Here is a 22,676-nt window from a genome sequence, read left to right on the forward strand (position 1 = left end):
TTCCTTTTGAGGCCGGCCCGCTAGGGAAGGTGCTGGTTCCGCTTCTCCTTGGGGGCCAAGTCAGCTCAATGAGATGCGGTCGGCCCATTCCTCGGTTCACAGAGTGGGAGGACGGCAGTCCAGCTTTTACGAGGAGTGGGTTAAGATAACCTCGGACCAATGGGTTCTCGATGTCATAAAACACGGTTGTGTGTTGGAATTTGCTCGGCCCATCCAAGACCTGTTTCTTGTGTCCCCTTGCTGTTCTCTTGCCAAAGGACGGTTCGTGCGTCAGACCCTCGACTGGCTCCTGAGTCTGGGGGTCATTATACCCGTTCCCCAGATGGAATGCACGAAGGGGCATTATTCCATCTACTTCATCGTCCCCAAGAAGGAGGGATCATTCCGGCTGATCCTCAACCTAAAAAAGGTAAACAGAACCCTCAAGATTCTGCGTTTTAGGATGGAGACCCTGAGCTTAGTCATAGCAGCGGCGAGTTCTTGGCTTCCCTGGACTTGACTGAGACGTATTTGCACATAGACATTCGCAAGGATCATCAGAGGTTTCTTCATTTCAAGATTCTCGGCAACCATTTCCAGTTTTGTGTGCTGCCGTTCGGGCTCACGACAGCACCTCAGACGTTCACCAAGGTGATGGTGGTAATGGCAGCAGCCCTTCGGAGGGAGGGTGGTTTCGTTCCCCCGTATCCGGAAGACTGGTTCATTCAGGCGAAGTCGAAGGTGCTGTGCGAGGCAGTGGTTGGCAGACTTGTGAGGCTCCTGGAGTCGCTGGGATGGGTAGTCAATCGGGCGAAAAGCAACCTTCTTCTCTCACAGGTGTGGACTTCTTGGGAGCCCGATTCCGATACCCGGGTGGGGAAGGTTTTTCTCCAAATGGACAGGATCGCTAAGTTGACACAACAAATCCGCTGCCTGTTGTCACTTCCGATCCCCACGGTTTGGGACTACTTGTAGGTCCTCTGTTCCATGGCATCCACTCTAGAGTTGGTCCCTTGGATGTTTGCTCATATGAGAACATAAAATGCCATACTGGGTCAGACCAAGGGTCCATCAAGTCCAGCATCCTGTTTCCAACAGTGGCCAATCCAGGCCATAAGAACCTGGCAAGTACCCAAAAACTAAGTCTATTCCATGTTACTGTTGCTAGTAATAGCAGTGGCTATTTTCTAAGTCAACTTAATAGCAGGTAATGGACTTCTCCTCCAAGAACTTATCCAATCCTTTTTTAAACACAGCTATACTAACTGCACTAACCACATCCTCTGGCAACAAATTCCAGAGTTTAATTGTGCTTGAGTGAGAGAGAATTTTCTCTGATTAGTTTTAAATGTGCCACATGCTAACTTCATGGAGTGCCCCCTAGTCTTTCTATTATCCAAAAGAGTAAATAAGTGATTCACATTAACCTGTTCTAGACCTCTCATGCTTTTAAACACCTCTATTATATGCCCCCTCAGCCATCTCTTCTCCAAGCTGAAAAGTCCTAACCTCTTTAGTCTTTCCTCCTAGGGGAGCTGTTCCATTCCCTTTATCATTTTGGTCGCCCTTCTCGGTACCTTCTCCATTGCAACTATATCTTTTTTTTTTTTTTTTAAGATGTGGTGACCAGAATTGTACACAGTATTCAAGGTGCAGTCTCACCATGGAGCGACACAGAGGCATTATGACATTTTCAGTTTTATTCGCCATTCCCTTTCTAATAATTCCCAACATTGTTTGCTTTTTTGACTGCTGCAGCACACTGAACCAATGATTTCAATATGTTATCCACTATGACGCCTAGATCTCTTTCCTGGGTGGTAACTCCTAATATGGAACCTAACATTCGGGCCGATAGAGTAAAGTCCGCGGGTTCGCCCGCTCTCCCCGGCGCGCGCGCGCTTCTGTATTTAAATTAGGTAACGCGGTAAAAACGGGGAAAAGGAGCGGCGGCTGTCAGCGGGTTTGACAGCCGATGCTCAATTTTGCCGGCGTCGGTTCTCGAGCCCGCTGACAGCCCCGGGCTCGGAAACCGGACGCCTGCAAAATTGAGCGTCCGGTTTTCGGCCCGGCAGCCGCGGGCCAAATTCTAATTTTTTTTTTTTACTTTTCGGGACCTCCGACTTAATATCGCTATGATATTAAGTCGGAGGGTGCACAGAAAAGCAGTTTTTACTGCTTTTCTGTGCAATTTCCCGGCGCCAGAAGAAATTAGCGCCGACCCAACTTTCTGTATCTCGCGCGCGCATGTTGAGGGCGCTATTAGGTGCTGCGGGTTGGATGCGCGTTTTCCTCCCCTTACTGAATAAGGGGTAAGAGAAAACGCGCGTCCAATAGCAGGCTAACAGTGCGCTCCGTCGGAGCGCACTGTACTGTATCGGCCTGTGTGTAACTATAGCATGGGTTATTTTTCCCCATCTTACTCCTGGGGGGAATTCTGCAACAAAAAATTGAAAATTCTGCGCACACATTTTCTAAATTCTGCAAACTTCTGCACATTTATTTTTCAAAATAACACAATATTTTTTGCAAATTATTCTGCATTTCACTGCGAGTGTCCCTGGCAACTTGGCTCATCTGCCAGCAGTGTCAATTGCTGCTGCTGGCAGATGAGCCAAGCTGGCAGGGACTGCTGCAGTTGTTGCTAACCTCTCCACCTGAGTATCCATGCTCACTGTCTCTCTTACATGATATCAAACATATGCTTTCTCTCACATGCCATCTGTCACACACATGTTCTCTCCCCACATACAACACTCTCTCACACACACACACACACACACACACACACACACACACACACACAGACAGACTCCCAGGTAGACACCTACCCACTGGCTCACAACAAACTCAAGGGCTCAAATATACACTCTCAGGGCCAGGGCCTCTTCTTTAGCCCCTCTCTTTCCCCCTTCTCTTTTTTTCTCTGTCCCCCTTCCCCTCTGTTCCCCTCCCTTCTCTCTCTCCCTCTTCTCCTCCTTGCTTGCTTACCTCGAGCCGCCCGTACCGTGCTGCGATGCCCCCACTCTCCGTGCGCCACTTGACTTCCCCTCTTCTCCTCCTCTTTTTTCCCTCTCTTCTCCTTCCCCCTCCCCTCTGTTCCCCTCCCTTCTCTCTCTCCCTCTTCACCTCCTTGCTGCTTGGTCCTCGAGTCACCATGCTGCGATGTGATGCCCCCACTCTCCGTGCGCCACCTGATGCCGCTGTCCGTGCGCGGCATGCTTCCGTGGGTTTTTTTTAATCCTTTTCCAGCGAGGGAGGAAATCTGCGGGAACTGCGACAAGGGAAGAAATCTGCGATGTGAGGGAGGAATTCTGCACACATTCTGCATTCCGTAGTAGCGCAGAATTCCCCCAGGACTACTATATGCATCACGTTGCACTTATCCACATTAAATTTCATCTGCCATTTCAATGCCCAATTTTCCAGTCTCAGAAGGTCTTCCTACAATTTATCACAATCTGCTTGTGATTTAACTACTCTGAACAATTTTGTATAGTCTTCAAATTTGATTTCCTCACTTGTCGTATTTCTTTCCAGATCATTTATAAATCTATTGAAAAGCACGGGTCCCAATACAGATCCCTGAGGCACTCCACTGCCCACTCCCTTCCACTGAGAAAATTGTCCATTTAATCCTACTCTCTGTTTCCTGTCTTTTAGCCAGTTTGCAATCCACGAAAGGACATCGCCACTTATCCCATGACTTTTGACTTTTCCTAGAAGCCTCTCATGAGGAACTTTGTCAAATGCCTTCTGAAAATCCAAATATACTACATCTACCGGTTGACCTTTAGCTACATGTTTAACTCCTTCAAAAAAGTGAAGCAGATATGTTAAGCAAGACTTGCCTTTGGTAAAGCCATGCTGACTTTGTTCCATTAAACAATGTCTTTCTATATGTTCTGTGATTTTGATGTTTAGAACACTTTCCACTATTTTTCCTGGCACTGAAGTCAGGCTGACTGGTCTGTAGTTTCCTGGATTGCCCCTGGAGCCCTTTTTAAATATTGGGGTTACATTAGCCAGTCTTCAGGTTCAATGGATGATTTTAATTATAGGTTATAAATTTTTACTAATAAGTCTGAAATTTCATTTTTGAGTTCCTTCAGAACCCTGGGGTGTATACCATCTGGTCCAGGTGACTTACTACTCTTCAGTTTGTCAATCAGGCCTACCACATCTTCTAGGTTCACCATGATTTGATTCAGTCCATCTGAATCAATCCCCATGAAAACCTTCTCCATTACGGGTACCTCCCCAACATCCTCTTCAGTAAACACCGAAGCAAAGAAATCATTTAATCTTTCTGTGATGGCTTTATCTTCTCTAAGTGCCCCTTTAACCCCTCGATCATCTAACGGTCCAACTGACTCTCTCACAGATTTTCTGCTTCGGATATATTTAAAGTTTTTAGTGTGAGTTTTTGCCTTTACAGCCAACTTCTTTTCAAATTCTCTCTTAGCCTGTTTTATCAAAGACTTACATGTAACTTGCCAACGTTTATGCTTTATCCTATTTTCTTCTGTTGGATCCTTCTTCCAATTTTTGAATGAAGATCTTTTGGCTAAAATAGCTTCTTTCACCTCCCGTTTTAACCATGCCGGTAATCATTTTGCCTTCTTTCCACCTTTCCTTAATGTGTGGAATACATCTAGACTGTGCTTCTAGAATGGTACTTTTTAACAATGACCATGCCTCTTGGACATTTTTTACTTTTGTAGCTGCTCCTTTCAGTTTTTTTCTAACAATTTTTCTCATTTTATCAAAGTTTCCCTTTTGAAAGTTTAGCATGAGAGCCTTGGATTTGCACACTGTTCCTCTCCCAGTCATTAAATCAAATTTGATCATATTATGATCACTATGATCATATTATGATCACTATTGCCAAGCAGCCCCACCACCATTACCTCTCACCAAGTCTGTGAGTCTGTATGGAAAAAAAAAAGAAAAAGTTGCCCATAGCAGGCAGAAAAAACACAGCTATCTTGAGTTTGGCCCTGTAATGCCCCCTTTATCTTTTTTGTATTTTATAATTCACTTGATCTTCTCTTGCACTTTTGATATTTTGTCTTTCAAATTTGAAAAATATCAGCGAGAATAAGAACATAAGAAATTGCCATGCTGGGTCAGACCAAGGGTCCATCAAGCCCAGCATCCTGTATCCAATAGAGGCCAAACCAGGCCACAAGAACCTGGCAATTATCCAAACACTAAGAAGATCCCATGTTACTGATGCAATTAATAGCAGTGGCTATTCCCTAAGTAAACTTGATTAATAACCATTGATGGACTTCTCCTCCAAGAACTTAACCAAACCTTTTTTGAACCCAGCTACACTAACTGCACTAACCACATCCTCTGGCAACAAATTCCAGAGCTTTATTGTGCGTTGAGTGAGAGAGAATTTTCTCCAATTAGTCTTAAATGTGCTACTTGCTAACTTCATGGATAATGTTAGAATATTTTATACTACGGTATTACCACGAGGGTCTGTAGCTAGTGAGCAAGGGCCACTGAAATAGTTATCCTAACAATGTCCAAAGACAAATGCTGGACCAGTCTGTCCTTTATTAAGGAGGAAGTAGGACTTCTGTCATTTTTTATGAATAGTTTCATTTTAATTGTTGTGTGAGTGTTAGGTGTGTCAGATGTGCTATCGTAGCTAGTTTAGTCCTTTGAGCGCTCTCTAACTGCAGAAAGGTAGCATTAAGTGTGTATGTACTAATTTAAATTTCATTCTTAATTGTATGCCAGTTTTAGCAGCCAACAAGTTAATATAAATGCACATTTAATAAAGTAATATAGCTGTACCTATACTGTATATTTTAATAACTTTTATATTTTGTGTTTATTTCTTGTGCAGCATATTTATTCACCTTTTTGTTACCACTAGCATTTTTCCCTTTTTTAATTTTATGCCAATTATTGTATTATTTTAGCGGCTGACAAACTAATTAAAATTTGGGGAGCCTATGATGGCAAGTTCGAGAAGACTATATCGGGTCACAAACTGGTAAGGTTGGATCTTACTTTAAAAAAAAAAAATCTTTTATTTTTAAATAGAAGGCAAATATGCAAAACTGTTTGATATCCTGTATAATAGATTTCCAGTTAACTTAATGTACATGTTTAGCATAACAATCTCAGCTAATGTTTGAGCTACATGCATTACCTCAATTGTTTTTTTCATTATGCTTTTTAACAATCAGTTTCTAAATCCTGGTGCCAATTACTCTTTATATTCCTAAAGAGGTTTTTACCTTATACAAATTGCATTTTCTAGAAGTTGCAGACATTTTAAGTCACCAACCCAAATATGTATGTATTGGTGATAAATTTATCTTCCAGGTTAATATACACCTTGGAGCTTTTAATTTTTGAAAAGCTGTGGATAGTTATTCAGTGACATGCCTTTTCTTCTGTCCTGACTGGGACTGTTTTGTTTTTTTTTCTGGTTGAAACTCTATGGTTTTTCATTTCCTATTTAAAATTAATCTCGGGCTTTTTTCTTCTGGTGGACTTGCAGGGCACTGTATGGTTCCTAGCAAGGAAGGAAGCTGGGAAAGAAGCAAGCTTTTCAACTGAATTTTTAAGTGACAACTTCCTTATCCACCAGACTAGTCCAACCACATGGGTTTTGCATCTCTATCAGCAGATGGAGACAAACCAAGAGTTTGCTGACTTCACTGTATATAGGAACTGTGCCATTTGCAGTCTTTCAGTATTTCTCTGTCTTCAGCAGATGGTAGAGGTGCTGGTCTGGTGGACAGATTACTTCTGGGAAGTTTTGCCCTTTGGGATGAGCATGGGGTTCATTAGCCATTCCTTGGCTTGATCCTGTCTTCTGAGGGGGGGATCTGATAGCCAGGGGTGCTTGCATCCTCTCCCCCCCCCCCCTTTTTTTTTTTTCCTCTGTCAGGAGTCTGGGGCTTGGTGTGCAGGAATGAAGTAGAGGTTTGGATGTCAGAAGGTTACAAAGTGGACTACTTCTTTTCAGGAAAGTATCTGTTTGGTCTTTTGTTTGAGGCTATAAAGCTTAAAAAAAAAAAAAAAAAAGAGAAGGAAACAATAGGTGCTGCTGGCCTTTCCCGGTGTCTGGGGTAGTCGGTGCTTCCTCTTGGATCCCTCCCCTGGGACGGGACAGCAGAATATTTTCAGAGCTGATGAGTGGGCACAGGAAGCGTCACATGGTCTGCAGGGGCTCTTGCAGTTCCTCCTTCACTTCTTGCCTATGTTGGGCATGCATAAAAGGAGGTGAGGGATGCTTGGAATCTATACCCGGGGATCTTTTTGAGTCGGGGAAACAAAGCGATTCTGGGCCCCAGAAAAACACTGCATGTTGGGCCTGAGTCAGATACTGTTGATGGGGAAGGGGAAAGCAGATAAAAATGGGAATAGTGGTCATTTTTAGTCCCAGCAACAGCATGATGAGTGGAGACGTTTTTGGAATCCTCAGTGCTGTCTCCTGTTTCCAGGGAACCAGTATACATCGCAGGAGGATGGGTGGTTGGGGCAGTTTTCAGGAGGCTGGTTGGGCCAGGCTGATTCCACTCTGTTTTCACTAGAATTTGCCCTGTTCATGCACAAAGCCTTTAGCATGAAATGAACTACTCCATCTAGATCCAGTCTGGTTCCTTTGGATACAGCTGGGCCTTCTAATATTTTGTCTCCAGAAAAGGCAGCCTGGTGAGGATCTGAACTGGATGCAGAAACCAGTTCAGTGATATCTGGCTCAGATTCCTTGAGAGAGCTGGTGGCTGAGCAAGGTTATGATGGTAGTGAGCCAGAAGGGGGACCCCTTAGAAGAGGGAGAACTTCCCACTGCAGAAGATGACACTCGGATTGTCCAGCAATTCAAAAGAGAGGAATTACTGCCCATGATTACTCAGGTGTGCTGGGAGAGTTAAGTATATTTGAGGAACAGGTAGTGCCCACTGAGGAAGGTAAGGCTCTAATTCTGGAAAGTTTCCATTGTCCGGGGAAAGCATTTTCCATTTCACAGAATTTTGAAGGCTCTAGTATTGGAGGAGTGGAATGTGCCTGGAGATGGGTTTAAAGGTAGGCAGAGCTGTGTCTAAGCTCTACCTCCTACCTAAGGAAGCAGTAGATCAGTTGAAGTTCCTTAAAATTGATGCATTGATTGCTGCAGTTACAAAGAAGACCATGATTCTGGTGGAAGAAGCACTCCCCTGAGAGACAGATAGGAAGGATAGATACATAGAAACCTATCTGAAGCAGGCCTTTGAAGTTTGTCTTAACGCTGCAAGTGCTGGTTTACAGCAGTTACAGTATATGGCTAGGGCCTGCTTGCAGTGGATGCAGCAGATCCCATTGGATAGGTCTAAAGAAAGTTTGATGGCTCGAGAGGCTGGAAGTTGGCTTCATCTTCATAGTGGAAGCTCTTTTAATTTCGATTTGAACGGGACCTTAGCCAGAGGATGATAGTTTCAGTATTTGCTAGGCTTTTACTGTAGTTGCACAATTGATCAGCAGATACGTAGTCTAAGGCAAGGTTGACTAAACTGTCCTTTCGGGGAAAGCTGTTTTTCAGAGAAGACTTGGAAAAAACTGGTGTAAAATTTGGGGAGAATCTAACTTCCATAGGTTACCTGAAGATAAGCCTAGGACTTTGAAAAAGGCCTTCCTAGCAGACCAGGTGTAGCGAAGCGAGACATTACAGGATGAGAAAAGGCTTTGCCGCCTTAGAAAGGATGGTATGGCAACAAGATACCAGTCCTTTGAGGGTCAGAAGGGGCCTAACGGACAGCAGCACAGCCAACATTAGTGAGTCTAAAGGTGCACAATGAGATTCAAGGGATTCACTCCCTAACTCAACACATTGTGGGATGACTGTCCCAGGTTTATTGGAAGTGAGCACAAATTACAATCGACAATGGATTATTTCTTCCATAACTCTCAATGCATAACAAGCTCTTTTCTTGATCTCTCCCTGTCATTCTTCAGGGAAGAGGGAGGCAGTGAAGGCCATATTAGATTGCTGCCTCCTGTTGGCTGCTGTGATCCCAGTTCCAAGGGACAAATGAATACCGGGCCATTTCTTGGACTTATTTTTTGGATTCTTAAAAAGGGGCCTTCAGGCTAGTCCTAAATCTGAACAGGTGAACAAGTCTTTGAGGGTTTCTCATTTCCATATGGAGACTCTTCACTCAGTAACCGTGGGTATAAGAGAGTGAGCATTTCTTACAGCTCTGGATCTTTCAGAAGTGTATTTCGGTATCACAATTCAAGAGCATCAAAAATTAATCAGATTTGCAATTCTGGGAGGACACTACCAGTTTAGAACCCTTCTATTCGGCTGGGTATTCTCCAAGGTGATGGTGGTGGTCTCGGCAGCTCTTCACAAGGAAGAAATTTTGGTCCATCCTTATCTTGACAATTGGTTGATTTGAGCAAAAAGTTAGAGGAAGAATGCCCATGGTCATTATCCAGAGTGATTCGGCTTTTACAAGATCTAGGATGGGTAATCTGTTTTCCCAAAATTAAGTTGGTGCTGTCCCAGAGGTTGCAGTATCTCAGGGCTCTCTTTGATACCTAGTAGGAGAGTATTCATGTCTTCCGAAATGATTGCAAAGCTTAAAAAATGGATATGAAATTTTACTTCAGTTGAGTGCTCCCAGGGTCTGGGATTATCTGCAGGTTCTGGGGTCCATGGTGTCAACCCTGGATTTGATTCCACTCCATGCAAAGTGCTCTTTTGCAATGGAAGTCTCCATTGCAGAATCTTGAGGCTGCCTCTGACAATGATGAGGAACAGCCAGGGGAATGCCATTAGAGACTCCGAATTGGTTGGTGGTGACTACAGATGCCAGTCTAATCAGTTGGGGGCTCAGTCAGGGACTGTAAGCCCAGGGACATTGGAAACGGGAGCAACATGGTCCATAAACTGCTTGGAATCCAGGGCAATAAGAAGGGCCTTGATAGTTTCTACCTGTAATCGGTAGAGGAGCTGTAAGAATATTCTGACAGTGTAACGGTAGTAGCGTATGTGAATTGAATAGGTGGTACCAGGAATCTAGCATTTTCTGACAATATTTTCTGTTCGGCCAAACAGCATCTGCAGACACTGTCAGCATCACACACCGCTGATGTCGAGAATGTGCAAGTAGGTTTTCTCAACAGGCATGCTCTGAATCCTGATCAGGATCAAGTAAAACACCAAGTCCACTAGCTCCCACTCTCCGGGATTCAGAGCGTGCCTGCTCAGAAAATTTGCTTGCACATTCTCTATATTGGCGATGTGCCTGCAGATAACCGTTCCACCCATCAGAACAATAGTGATAGCTCTCATGGCAATGGCTGCCCAAATTCTTCAGTCAGAGGAAAGAGCCTGGATCTGTGGGACTGGATGTGTTATCTCAATAGTCATTATCTGGGGGCCTTCTGTACATCTTTCCCCGTGGCCAGTGATGATGAGAGTTGTTCTGGTGGCTTCAGATTGGCTCAGGCATCCCTAGTTCATGGATCTTCTCAAGCTCAGCTTGGAAGATTCAGAGGCTGCTGCACTAGGGGCCATTTCTCATGGAGAACATGCCCAGCGCCTCAGTTGTAGCTTGGCTGTTGAGAGGAGAAGACTGAGAAGCAAAGGTTATTCGGAGGATGTGATTTTCACTTGGTTTTAAGCTTAGAAATATTTGGAAGGTAATTGATGATTGGAATTCAAAGGAAGTATAAGGTAGTTACATAAAAAGTAGGCATGTAGTAGATGTATCAGGGCAGAATGAGTTAGCCATGCAACTTATGCGGCTAACTGCTGATATTTGGACTTAGCCGCATAAGTTGTACAGCTAAGCTAGACCTTCCACAGAGCAGGTCTAAACTTAGCTGGTTAGACTTATATGGCTAAGCGCTCGGTTATATGCATATATTTAGCAGCATATATCTGACTTAATTTTTAATTTTTTTTAAAGTACATCCTGTGCTTAACAAAAAAGAAAAAAAAGTCTGATTTTAATGTCAAGTAAAATGAGCCCAAGTTGAATAAAATCATAATTGTAATAAAACACAGCTTGAAAGAAGTAAGATTTTCTCCATGTTCTTGATATGCAGGATTCAAACCATTCAAATGCCATTTTTAATCGGATTTTTTTTTAACACATTTTATTGCTAGGGGATTTCTGATGTTGCTTGGTCATCGGATTCAAACCTTCTTGTTTCTGCTTCGGATGACAAAACTCTCAAAATATGGGATGTTAGCTCGGTAAGGGTTATAACAGAGTGTTTAGTTATTTGATTGAAAAAAAGCCCCTATACATATTGCATGTACGATAATTCATACAGCATTGTGCTGTCCAGTTTTCTTGAGCAAAATAAAATCAACAAGAAAGAAAACGAAATGTAAGCCGGGTTCCCTATACTATAACCATTGGAGGCCATGCAGGGTTTGTGGAAGAAAAAAACACTAACCATGTACAGATCTGACCTATTTGTAATCTCATTTTAGGGCAAGTGTTTAAAGACTTTGAAGGGGCACAGTAATTATGTTTTCTGCTGTAACTTCAATCCGCAATCCAACCTCATCGTTTCAGGATCAGTAAGTGTGGTCTTCTTGTAAGAGGGCTGGGTTAAGCATGTGGATTTGGTTGGGGTCTTTTCCTCCTGTGCAAAAGCTGGCGTAGAATGAAAATAGATGCCTTATTTGGTTGCTCTGTTTAGATGCTCATTCTATCAGTAAGAGTTTCAGGTAATCGAATAGAATATAGAACTCTTATTTTCTGCTGGGCATTGATGTAGAAATAAAAAAAATAAATAAAAAAAAAAGTTTGCAAGTTCTATCAGATTTCCCCAAGTCTTATTGTTAGTTCTACATTTTATAAAATTGACATAGAGACACACAATGAGTAGCACTCTTAAACGGCCCTTACAGAGAAACACACATACTCTGACAACTCTATGGCACATGCACATAAAGCAATGCCCTGAAAGAGCTAGAACACACAGATATTTCCACACATACAGAAAAATTCAACTACACATATGCAGCAGCTGTATTTTGATGGCTTTGAGTTTCAAATTTACCCTTGGAGAAGAAATAAGTCTGCATTGAATCTAAAAGTGGAGTACTCTTGTATTTCTGGGCTGGTAAATCGATTTGATGTCCTATGCACTATAAATATTCCTAATTTTGTTGCTGTTTAAAGATTAGGTTCAGTCTTCATGAAGTTGAAAGGGAAGGCATATGCATCAAAACTACACCGCATTGGTTTTAAGCAGTTATTCAACCTAGGGCTCAGGAACCTCTCATTCAGCACTTAGCCACAAATGTTTGTTAAAACTTCACAGACAAAAATTTAGATTTCAGTTTTAAAGTTTAAAGAACAGATTCTTTAAATGTGATTCTGAGGATTATTGACTTGTTTGATCTTGAGTATGACTATTAACAGTTTGCTAGCTTTTCTTTCAGTAGGCTAAAAACACTTTAACATGGCTTGTATGTTGTGACTTTTCTTTTTTTCATAACTTCTGTACGCAGTTTGATGAAAGTGTGAGAATTTGGGATGTGAAGACTGGGAAATGCCTCAAGACTCTTCCTGCTCATTCAGATCCTGTCTCGGCTGTAAGTTCTTGAAATATTTTGCAACAATTTGTGGAAAACGAGTTGCATATGCAAGCAGTAGCCACTGTGGCTCTTAAATGAGAAATTAGCATAAGGAAGGGAACTATAGAGTCTCTTTGATCTGGCTTAAAGCATTCAAAAAGAAAATTATTACTCGCCTGCTAATTTTCATTCCTGAAGTACCATGGATCAGTCCAGACAGTGGGTTATGTCTCCCTTCCAGCAGATGGAGTCAGAGCAAAAACTGTAAGGACGGCCCCTAATAGGTGCAAGCGCCCTCTGTGTCCCTTAACTATAAAGAATATCAGAGCCAGAAAAGTACATGGTATGGATCAACGAAAATATCAACTTGAGAACTGTAAACACAACTGTAAACATGTAACTCTTAGAACTTGCCAAAGGAACTGGTATACAGACTTATAAAGCAGAAAGCGAGCTGGGCTTAATCCAGATAGGGAGGGAGTCTGGACTGATCTGTGGTACTACAGGAATGAAAATTAGCAGGTGAGTAATAATTTTCTTTTCCCTGTACGTACCCAGATCAGTCCAGACAGTGGGACTACGTAGGGTGGGCCGTGGATAGCCCAGCACGAAGAACTTGCGCACCAAAAGAGCCAAACTCCTGAGACTGAACATGCAAGGATAGTGACACGCAAAAGTGTGCAATGATTTCCAGGTAGCTGCTCTACATATCTCTTGCGTGGAGACGGGTTGGCTCTCCACCCAAGAGGTAGCTTGGGAGCGTAGGGAATGAGCCTTGATACCCGCAGGAGGCGTACGACCAGAACCGATGTAGGCAGAAGAAATTGCGTCCTTTAACCACCTTGCAATGGTGGTTTGGAAGCCTTGCAGCCTCTCTTGGGACCACCCCAGAGCACAAAGAGATGATCTGTTAGACGAAAAGGATTAGTAGCTTCCAAATAGTGCATGAGGACCCGTTTTAAGTCAAGCCGCTTGAGCTCTCTAGGACTGTCCTCTGGGAAGGAGGGAAGTTCCTCCTTGGGTAAGAAAGCTGGTCCGTGCGCAAAGAAACCCCCGAGTCCGAAAAGCGGAGGGAGGGCTCCCTGCACGACAAAGCATGGAGTTCCGAGATCCGGCGAGCCGAGCAAATGGCTACCAGGAAAACAGTCTTGAGAATGATATCTTTAAGCGTGGCGCTGGGGAGATGTTCGAACGGTGGGCCACAAAGAATCCGGAGGACCAAATTTTAGATTCTAGGACAGACAACGGGGAGTGAACCGGCAGCCTGACATGTTTTACCCCCTGCAAAAACCGGACAGTGTCAGGATGGGAAGAATGACAGACAAGAGCCCCGAGGACTGCTACTTGGACCTTCAGGGAATTGTAGGCTAGATCCTTCTTCAAGCCTTTCTGCAGGAAGGAGAGGATGTTGGCAATGGACGCATGACAGGGAGAGACATGCATGGAGACACAGAGTCTCAAAAACTTTCCAGACCCGAACATATGCGATGGACGAAGATGGCTTTCGCGCCTGAAGAAGGGTGGAAATAACCTTGTCCGGGTACCCACGCCTTCTCAACCTGTGCTGTTCAAAAGCCATGCCACAAGACAGAAGCGATCTACCCGGTCGAAAAATACTGGTCCTTGTCTGAGGAGGTGCGGAAGATGTCCCAGCCACAGGGGACCATCCACTGCCATGTTGACCAAGTCTGCAAACCATGGTTTTCGAACCCATTCCGGTGCTACCAGAATTACTGGACCCTGATGGAGTTCTATTCTCCTTAGTACCTTCCACACCAGCGGCTAGGGTGGAAACACATAGAGCAGGAGGTCCCATGGCCATAGAAAGACCAGGGCATCTACACCTTCTGTGCCGTGCTCCCTTCTGCGACTGAAGAAGCACGGGGTTTTCGCATTCCGTTGCGTGGCCATCCGGTCCAGATGGGGTCCCCCATTGTCGTACCAGGAGGTGGATTGCTTCTTTGGAGAGCTCCCACTCTCCTGGATCCAAGCGCTATCGACTTAAGAAGTCTGCTTGAACATTGTCCACCCCCGCTATGTGGGATGCTACCAGTCGGGACAGATGGAGCTCCGCCCATGCCATCAACTTGTCTGTCTCTCGGGCGACGCCTCCCTGGCGGTTGATGTACGCTACTGTCGTTGCGTTGTCAGAGAGAATATGCACCGCTCGCCCTTGAACTAAGGGGAGGAAACGTATCAACGCCAGCCGAACCGCCCTGGTCTCCAGACAGTTGATAGGCCATGTTGCCTGGATGGGAGACCATTGTCCCTGAATCGACTGCATCCTGCTTGCCGCTCCCCAGCTGGAGAGGCTGGCATCTGTGGTGACAATCACCTACTGTGGGACCTCCAGGTCCACTCCTTGCTGCAACAGGTGATCCAGGCTGGTCCACAAGAGCAGGCTGTGTCTGGCCGAGTCCAAAAGCGGAAGAGGGGCCTGAAACTCTCGGGATCGCAGGCTTCCAGCGAGAGAGTAACGCCTGCTGTAATGGACGCATATGGGCAAAAGCCCATGGCACTAAGTCTATAGTTGAAGCCATGGAGCCCAGCACCTGGAGGTAGTCCCAGGCTGTGGGGAGGGAGAGATCCTGGAAGTGTAGCACCTGAGCAATGAGTCTGTACTCTATCCTGACGTAGGAAGACTTTCCTCTGTCTGGTGTTGAAGTGGGCACCTAGAAAGTCGATAGTTTGTGAGGGGTGAGGTGGCTCTTGGTGAGATTGACAACCCATCCCAGGGATCGGAGGAGGTGTAGCACCCTGTCGACAGCTTGTTGGCACAGATCCCGGGACTTCGCCCAGATGAGCCAGTCGTTCAGATAAGGGTGAACTAGGATCTCCTCTTTTTTCGGAGAGCGGCGGCTACCACTGCCATGACCTTGGTGAACGTCCTTGGCGCGGTCGCCAGACCGAACAGCAGAGCCTGAAATTGAAAATGCTGTCCGAGAATCTTGAAGCGAAGAAAGCGCTGATGTGCTTGTAGGATAGGAATATGTAGATAAGCTTCTGTCAAGTCCAGTGAAGCTAGAAACTCCCCTTTGTGGACTACTGCAATCACCGAACGTAAAATTTCCATCTGGAAGTGTAGAATCTTGAGGGCCCTGTGGACCATTTTGAGGTCGAGGATTGGACGAAAGGATCCCTCCTTGGGAACCACGAAGTAGATGGAGTAGTGGCCTGACCCTTGGTCCAGCAAGGGCACAGGGAGAATGGCCCCCAAGCTCAGGAGGCGATCTAGTGTTTGCCTCACTATGCCTTGCTTCTTCACCGGGCCCCAGGGGGAGAAGACAAACTGGTCTCTTAGGTGCCGAGCAAATTCTAACGCGTAGCAGTGATTTATGATATCCAAGACCCACTGGTCGGAGGTGATCTTGACCCACTCCTCATAGAAGAGGGACAGCCGTCCCCCTATCTTGGAACGTGAAAAGTGAGCCAGCAATACTTCATTGTGTGGACTTGGGAGCCCCTTGGAAGGGATTATCCCTGGATTGTCTTCGGCCATGAAAGGAATGGGACCAGGACTGTGATTGAGAAGAGGCTGAGGAACTGATCTGGACTGACGAAATTGACACTGGCCCCTGAAGCGGGGGCGTGTTGAGCTGAAGGTCCTGTAACCCCTCTGTCAATCTTCGGGCAACTTATGCACTTTATTCTCTCCAAGGGACTGGATGAGCTGTTCCAGTTCTTCTCCAAAAAGCAATTTGCCTTTGAAAGGCAAGGAGCCTAGCCGAGCTTTGGAGAAAGAATCCGCCGACCAATTACGGAGCCAAAGCAGGCGTCTGGCCGAAACGGCGGAGATCAAGGACCTAGCCAGGACTCGGAGGAGATCATACAGAGCATCCACCCCATATGCAATTACCGCCTCCAGGCGGTCTGCTTGCCGTGCTTCGTCCGGGGGAAGCTTGAGCCCCTAACAATTGCTGCATCCAGTGAAGTCCCGCTCGTTTCATGAGAGAGCTGCAGACCGCCGCTTGGACCCCTAGAGCAGAAACTTCGAAACTTCTCTTCAAATACACTTCGAGTTTGTGATCCTGGATGTCTTTTAGCATGGTGCCGCCAGTGACCGGGATAGTAGACCTCTTAGTGACCGCGGACACAGATGCATCAATGCTGGGTACTTTGAGGAAATCCAAAGATTCTTCTGGGAGTGGGTGCAGTTTGTCCATCGCTCTGCCGACCCTAAGAGAGGCATCAGGAACATCCCACTCTCGCTCGACAACAACTGAAGAAGCCTGGGATGAAAAGGAAAAGTTTTCGCTGGTGGACAGAGACCCGCCAGTACAGGGTCCTCCTTCCTCCTGGTTGTACTGGGCCCTGCAGGCTCTTGCGGGGCCTCGATATCTAATTCTTCCAGGACTTGAGAGATGAGCGGGTCCAATTTGTCCCTCTGAAATAGCCTTAAAACGCGGGGGTCATCCCCGTCCAGTTGCGGAGTTGAATCATCCAGGTCCGGATCAGGATCCTGAGTAGGGAAGGGGGTCTGGGTTGGTCGGATGGGAGACCACCCGTACCCAAGACGGTCCCTGTGGGATTCCTGGCAATTGTGTGGCCCCTGTCCCTGGGATTACAGGTGGTACAAGTACCTGGGCGAGATCCGGAGAATCCCCACTTCCTTTAAGCCTGGGGATTTTGGGGGGGGGGGGGAGGAGCTGCTGCATCCTGAGAGATCCGCGCTAAGTAAGCATTATGGATGAGTAAAATGAACTCTGTAGAAAATGGCCCTGGGAGGGGGCCGCGGGAGGGACCACATTCAGCTATCCCGATGGTAAAATAGCATCGGGTGGAACTGCTGGAGTCAGAATCGGTGGTGGGGGGGGGAGATCCGGAGTAGTCAGCCAGATCGGGAGGTGTAGGAGCAGGCAGCTCTGAATCCAAGATGGCCGCTGTTCCCTCTTCAGAAGGGAACGGGGCCGACCTCCCAGTGGGCGGGCGCACCTCGAGCATAGGCCATTGCGGGAGAGCCGCGATCCGGGCTCCCCGCAGGCGGAACATTGCGTCGGACGCGGCATTGGAGAGTGAAAGGAGAAACAGAGCCAAAAAACTCTCCCGGAGGCCGTCAGCAGCAGCGATACACAAAGGTATTAAAATTAGGGAGACAGAGGAATGGCGCCTCTGTCACAACTGCCTCGAGGAAGTGACGTCTCAGGGTGGGCTGCTGGGGGGGGGGGGTGGGGAGAGGTTGGAGCCTCCAATGTGCACCCAGTGACAGCTAACTAGAAATGCTGCAAGAAACAAATACATAAAACTTACCCCAAATCACAGACGGAGAGGAAATAATTGAAAACTGTCCCTAACAAGTTCTGTCTGCGAGTCTCAGAGATGGGAGTAGATTAAGAAGAAATCAAGAACTTTTTTTTTTTAAGTTGATCCATACAGGAAAACAAATAGAGGACAATTAAGAAAGAGAAGAAATAGAATCAAAGTCTATCCAAGAGTACTGGGGAACCACATGTGCCACCTTTCATCTGCTGGAGTCAGAGTAATACTGAAGGGGACGCAGAGGGCGCTCCAACCTATTAGGGGCCGTCCTTACAGTTTTTGCTCTGACTCCATCTGCTGGAAGGGGGACATAACCCACTGTCTGCACTGATCCTGGTACGTACAGGGAACTGAATTTAGCAATCACAGGAAATGGGAATCAATTTCCAGGAGATTACTATATGGGACTTAGATATACCCAGTGAATTGCTACCAAATGGTGTTTTTATAGAGCAGTATTTTGCAGAGAATTCTTACTAGACAAGTTGCTAAGAACTTGTCTTCTCTTCCTCTGTTGCCTCTTCACCAGGGCTGACTCTAGGACAAATGGTGCCCTGGGCGAAAATCACTTCAGCCTAACTGGCATCGCGAATGACCGCCCAGTGTGCCCCATGCAAAAGCCAGTACTGCTCTTGACCCTGGTCCTTTGCCATGTTTCTGGTCCAGTGCTCCTGCAGCAAGCTGCCAAATCACTTCTTCCTATGTTATGCATAACAAGCCCCCAATATTTGCACATCCTTAGACCAGATGTTTTATTCTTTATCAGACCCGTCCATAACTCATGGGTTTAGCCCCCCTACCAGAAGATAGAGATGGAAGAATCTGATTTGTTGATGTAACCTTTTATAGGGCACTGTGAAGCTTGCAAAACTTTAGTATGTCTGTCTCCAGTGATAGATGGTACAGGGGTTAATCCTACAGCCTGGAAGAGGTTTGTATTGGAGGGGGGTAGGGAGTGTTGTTGGCCCTTCTTAGACCTTCTATGGAGCGGCGTGGGAGGGATTTTATAGCCAGTGATGCTGGCTCCTACTTTCTGTCACTTTCCTGCTAATAAGGAAAGGATAAGAGAATGGATGCACCCGCCAGCTAATTTAAAGGTTTAAAGGAGCCTACAGTCTGTGGTGGGATACTTGTTCTCAGTGGGGAGAGGAGTGGTAAGCTGCTGGAGGGTTTTTTTTTGTTTAGGCAGGCTTCTCCTGGTGGCGAGAAGCACTGCAATTTGAAGGTTTTTGTGGGAGCCCTTTCAGTGTTGGGGTGTGCAGGAACTGTTTGAAGGGAACATCATCCAGTGGATCCTTTCCACTATTAGTATGTTGGGGCAGGTGGATTGATGGAGTCCAACATGGCGGAAGCATCCGGGCCTGGGGCAGGTGCTAAAATGGCTGTGGTGGTAACTTTAACAGCTTGTAGCAGCAGCTTTGCAAGAGGGCTTTGAGCCTCTAATTCTCTCCCTGGTGGGGGAAATTTTAGTCCTCTGAAGGAAGAAGACAAAAAGGCTTGGATTGGTTTTCTCAGGCCACATTCTCTTTCTTTTTTTTTTTTTTTTTTTAACGAGTTTCTATATCTTAAGCATGATGCCTTTTGCCTGAGATGAGACCCCCTCGGGGAAGGTCTAATCCCAGTTTGGGGGAGGAGGGGAGATGTCCAGGGTTGAGCTGGAAGAGGATCTGGATAGGGCATCAGTTTTATCAGAGGGAGGGTTCTTGAAGGAAGTCCTGGATGGGAACAGCACCCCAGAAGGGACGATCCACAGGTAGTCCAGTTCAGGAGGGAAGAACTTCTCTCTGTGCTCACCCAGACCTTGGTGGAATTAGATATTAAACAGGCTCTGTAAGAGTCTACGTGGAAAGGGAGGACTCAGTATTGAAGGGTCTTTACAGGCTTTCCACAGAACTGTAAGATCTCTGGTAACTGCCAAATGGGGGACTCCAGAAGCAGTTTGCAGCTGGACAGAGCCACATTTTAGATGATTGGTTGATTATAGGTAAAATCAGAAGAGGAAGTCAAATATTTGGCCAATTGTTACAGGATCTAGGATGGGTGATAAACTTTGCTAAGAGCAGATTGGTACCTTTTCAAGACGTGGAGTACTTTGGCACACGCTTTTATACCCAAATGCCAAAGAATTCTTGGCATCACACAGGGTTGTCAAGCTTATGTTGTAGGTTTGGAGCCTACTGAAGTCACCCAGGGTCTGGGATTATTTGCGGGTGCTGGGTTTCATGGCAGCAACTTTGGATCTTAGTCTGTGGGCAAGAGCACATATTTGGCCTTTGGAAAGGTCGCTCCTAATTTGATGGCGTGCATTATCTCAGGATTTCGAGGTGAGGAAATTAACACAAGCCTGAGCAAGTCTGCCATGGCTGCTATCAGCTCAGAATCTAGCCAAAGGAATGCCCTTGGAGTCCCCAGATCTGGTGGTCGGGATATGCATTGCAAAGGAAGATCAGCTGAAGGTCTCTGGTATCCGACAGAAGCAGCATGGTCCATAAATTGCCTAGCGACAAGAGCCATATGGAAAGTTCTGCAGATGTTCTGTGATTAAGGCATATCACATAGGCCACTGCTGACAATGAAAAAAGTGGCCTATGTGAATCGTCAAGGAGGTATCAAAAGTTGCCCGTGGCTGTGGAAACAGAGCTTTTGTTCAAATGGGCAGAGAAGCATCTTCAAGCTATCTCAGCTTCACATATTCTGGTAGTGGAAAACAGGCAGATTATCTGAGTTGTCACACCCTATATCACGGAGAGTGCAAACTGTCCAGCACAGCTTTCAACTTGATAGAGCTCAGATGGGGTGAACCAAGTTGAGATCTCATGGTCATATGCAGAAACTCCAAAGCATCCAGCTTCTTTAGTCAAAGGAAAGAAGCCGTATCGGGAGTAGATGCTCTTATCTCAACAGTGGCCTTTTCCGTGTCTTTGTTTTTCCACTGTAGTCTCTGATAGAATAGAGAAGCATCAGGGTCATGTCATTCTGGTAGCTCCAGACTGGCCCAGGTGTCCTTAGTATACAGATCTCATTACTCAAAGTAGAAGGGCCTCTGAGGTTGGATCATGTTCAGAATCTTCTGCATCAAAGGACAGTGGTCTTGGAGGATCCGGCCCCTTTTTGTCTTGAGGTTTGACTATTGAAAGTAAAAGGCTGAGAAACAAACATTATATAGAGGAGGAGGTGGTCACTATTGTAAGCAAGGAAGAACTCTACTTTGCTAGCTTATATTTCGGTCTGAAAGGTATTTTAGGTTTGGTGTATGAAAGTTGGTTTTTCTCCTTTTAAGGCTTTGGTTCACATGGTTTTGTCTTTTTTTGCAGAATGGACTTCAGAAAGGTTTATTTTAAATTCTTGAATATGCATGTAGTGGATATTGCCTTATAGAGGGAAAATCCAAGGCTTGTCCATAGCAGCTTATCTAGATGTTTCTCATTTCCTAAAAGGAGTGAAGCATCTTCGCCTGCCGCGTCATAAAGGTTTTCCTCCGTGGGATCTTAATTTAATTTTCTGAAACTTGTGTACAGTTCCATTTCAACACTTTAGGAGGGTGTCTATGAAGGATTTACCACTGAAGGTAGTTTTTCTGTTGGCTATCTTTTCAGCGTGGTGTATTTCCAAATTGCAGGCCCTTTCATGCTGAACATAATGTAAGTGCCATGCTGGGTCAGACCAAGGTCTGTCGAACGCAGCATCCTGTCTTCGACAATGGTCAATCCAGGTCACAAGTACATATCTGATCCCAAATAGTTGATCTGTTACTTGTATCTCATTCCTTGAGATAAGCACTAACTTTCCCAAGTCTACCTAGCTAATTGTTTATGGACTTTTTCTTCAGGATCTTGTCCAACCCTCTTTTGAACTCCACTATGCTAGTTGCCTTGATCATGTCCTCTAACTGTCACATATCACTGCAGTGCCACCCCTAATACCCACATAGGGTAACCCTGTTGCCACTGGGAAGGGTCCTCCTAAGCACTGCACAGGTACATCTGTGCATTAGCTTCTACATTGGCAATCTCCCACCCATCAACTGGGTTTCTGCTTGCCTCTAGGCAAGTTCCCTGCCCACAAGCTATCCCCTGGTGGTTTCTAGGGTCACTGAGAACCCTCACACCCAAGGGTCACACAGTTCCTAGAAATAACCCACAGACCAAATTACACAATACTAGGATCGTTGGTCCAAGACAGGCAGAGCTAACAAACTAATAAGTTTATTAAGAAAAAGTAGAAATAGTGAATGGATAAGTTTTAAATTGCAGAAAGAAATAAGTAAAACATTGAGGATTAAACAGTAGAAAATAGCTAAACATTTTTCACTACTTAATAGTGTCTGGGGAGGTCAGGAAAAGGCTATCCATAGGAGCTGAACAAGGCCTCTGCACAGAGATCTGCTCCCTCTGCACTCCCAGCCAAGACTGGAGAGTTCCAGAACCCTCAGGGTGATTTCTGTCCCCAGGGCCAATCAGGGCACACATATTGAGAGCTAACTTTCTGGCCAATGGCACTGCAGGGTGGTTCAGTGTTACATGCATTCAGGGCTGCTGGAATGTGTATGCTGATCAAGCTACCTTCAGTCAAGGCAACATCCAAAGCCTCTGCTTGAACTTCTGTGAAGGTCAAACACCACCTGAAGGCCAGCACACAGGAAATGAGCTCTCTGGGGAAAAGTGTCACAGGGCGTAACAAACTACAAAGCTTGCAAAACTCCTGTTTCACCACAGTAACAGATCTCATAGATTGTGTACTAAATGAAAAAAAAACTTCCTACAACTTGTTTTAAATCTTCTGGTTGCTTATTTCATGGAATATATCCTAGTCCTAGTGTTTTTAAAGGGTAAAAAACTCCATATTTACCCATTCCACCCCACACATGATTTTATAAATCTCA

The 22,676-nt window shown here is 45.5% G+C and overlaps 1 protein-coding gene across 5 annotated transcripts in view; it reads left to right on the forward strand.

Moving 5' to 3' along the window:
• Window positions 1–22,676, forward strand: part of WDR5 (WD repeat domain 5) — a 113,676-nt gene that overhangs the window by 25,964 nt on the left and 65,036 nt on the right. For 4 of the 5 annotated variants that reach the window (XM_029612246.1, XM_029612243.1, XM_029612242.1 and 1 more), the window contains 4 exons: window positions 5,922–5,995; window positions 11,111–11,200; window positions 11,444–11,533; window positions 12,473–12,556. In XM_029612246.1, coding sequence (XP_029468106.1) covers window positions 5,922–5,995; window positions 11,111–11,200; window positions 11,444–11,533; window positions 12,473–12,556 — 338 coding nt within the window. The remainder of the gene's footprint in view (window positions 1–5,921; window positions 5,996–11,110; window positions 11,201–11,443; window positions 11,534–12,472; window positions 12,557–22,676) is intronic. The other variant, XM_029612245.1, reaches the window with a different exon arrangement.

This window comes from Rhinatrema bivittatum, chromosome 8 (assembly GCF_901001135.1).
Source record: "Rhinatrema bivittatum chromosome 8, aRhiBiv1.1, whole genome shotgun sequence".
In the NCBI taxonomy this organism is placed as follows: domain Eukaryota; kingdom Metazoa; phylum Chordata; class Amphibia; order Gymnophiona; family Rhinatrematidae; genus Rhinatrema; species Rhinatrema bivittatum.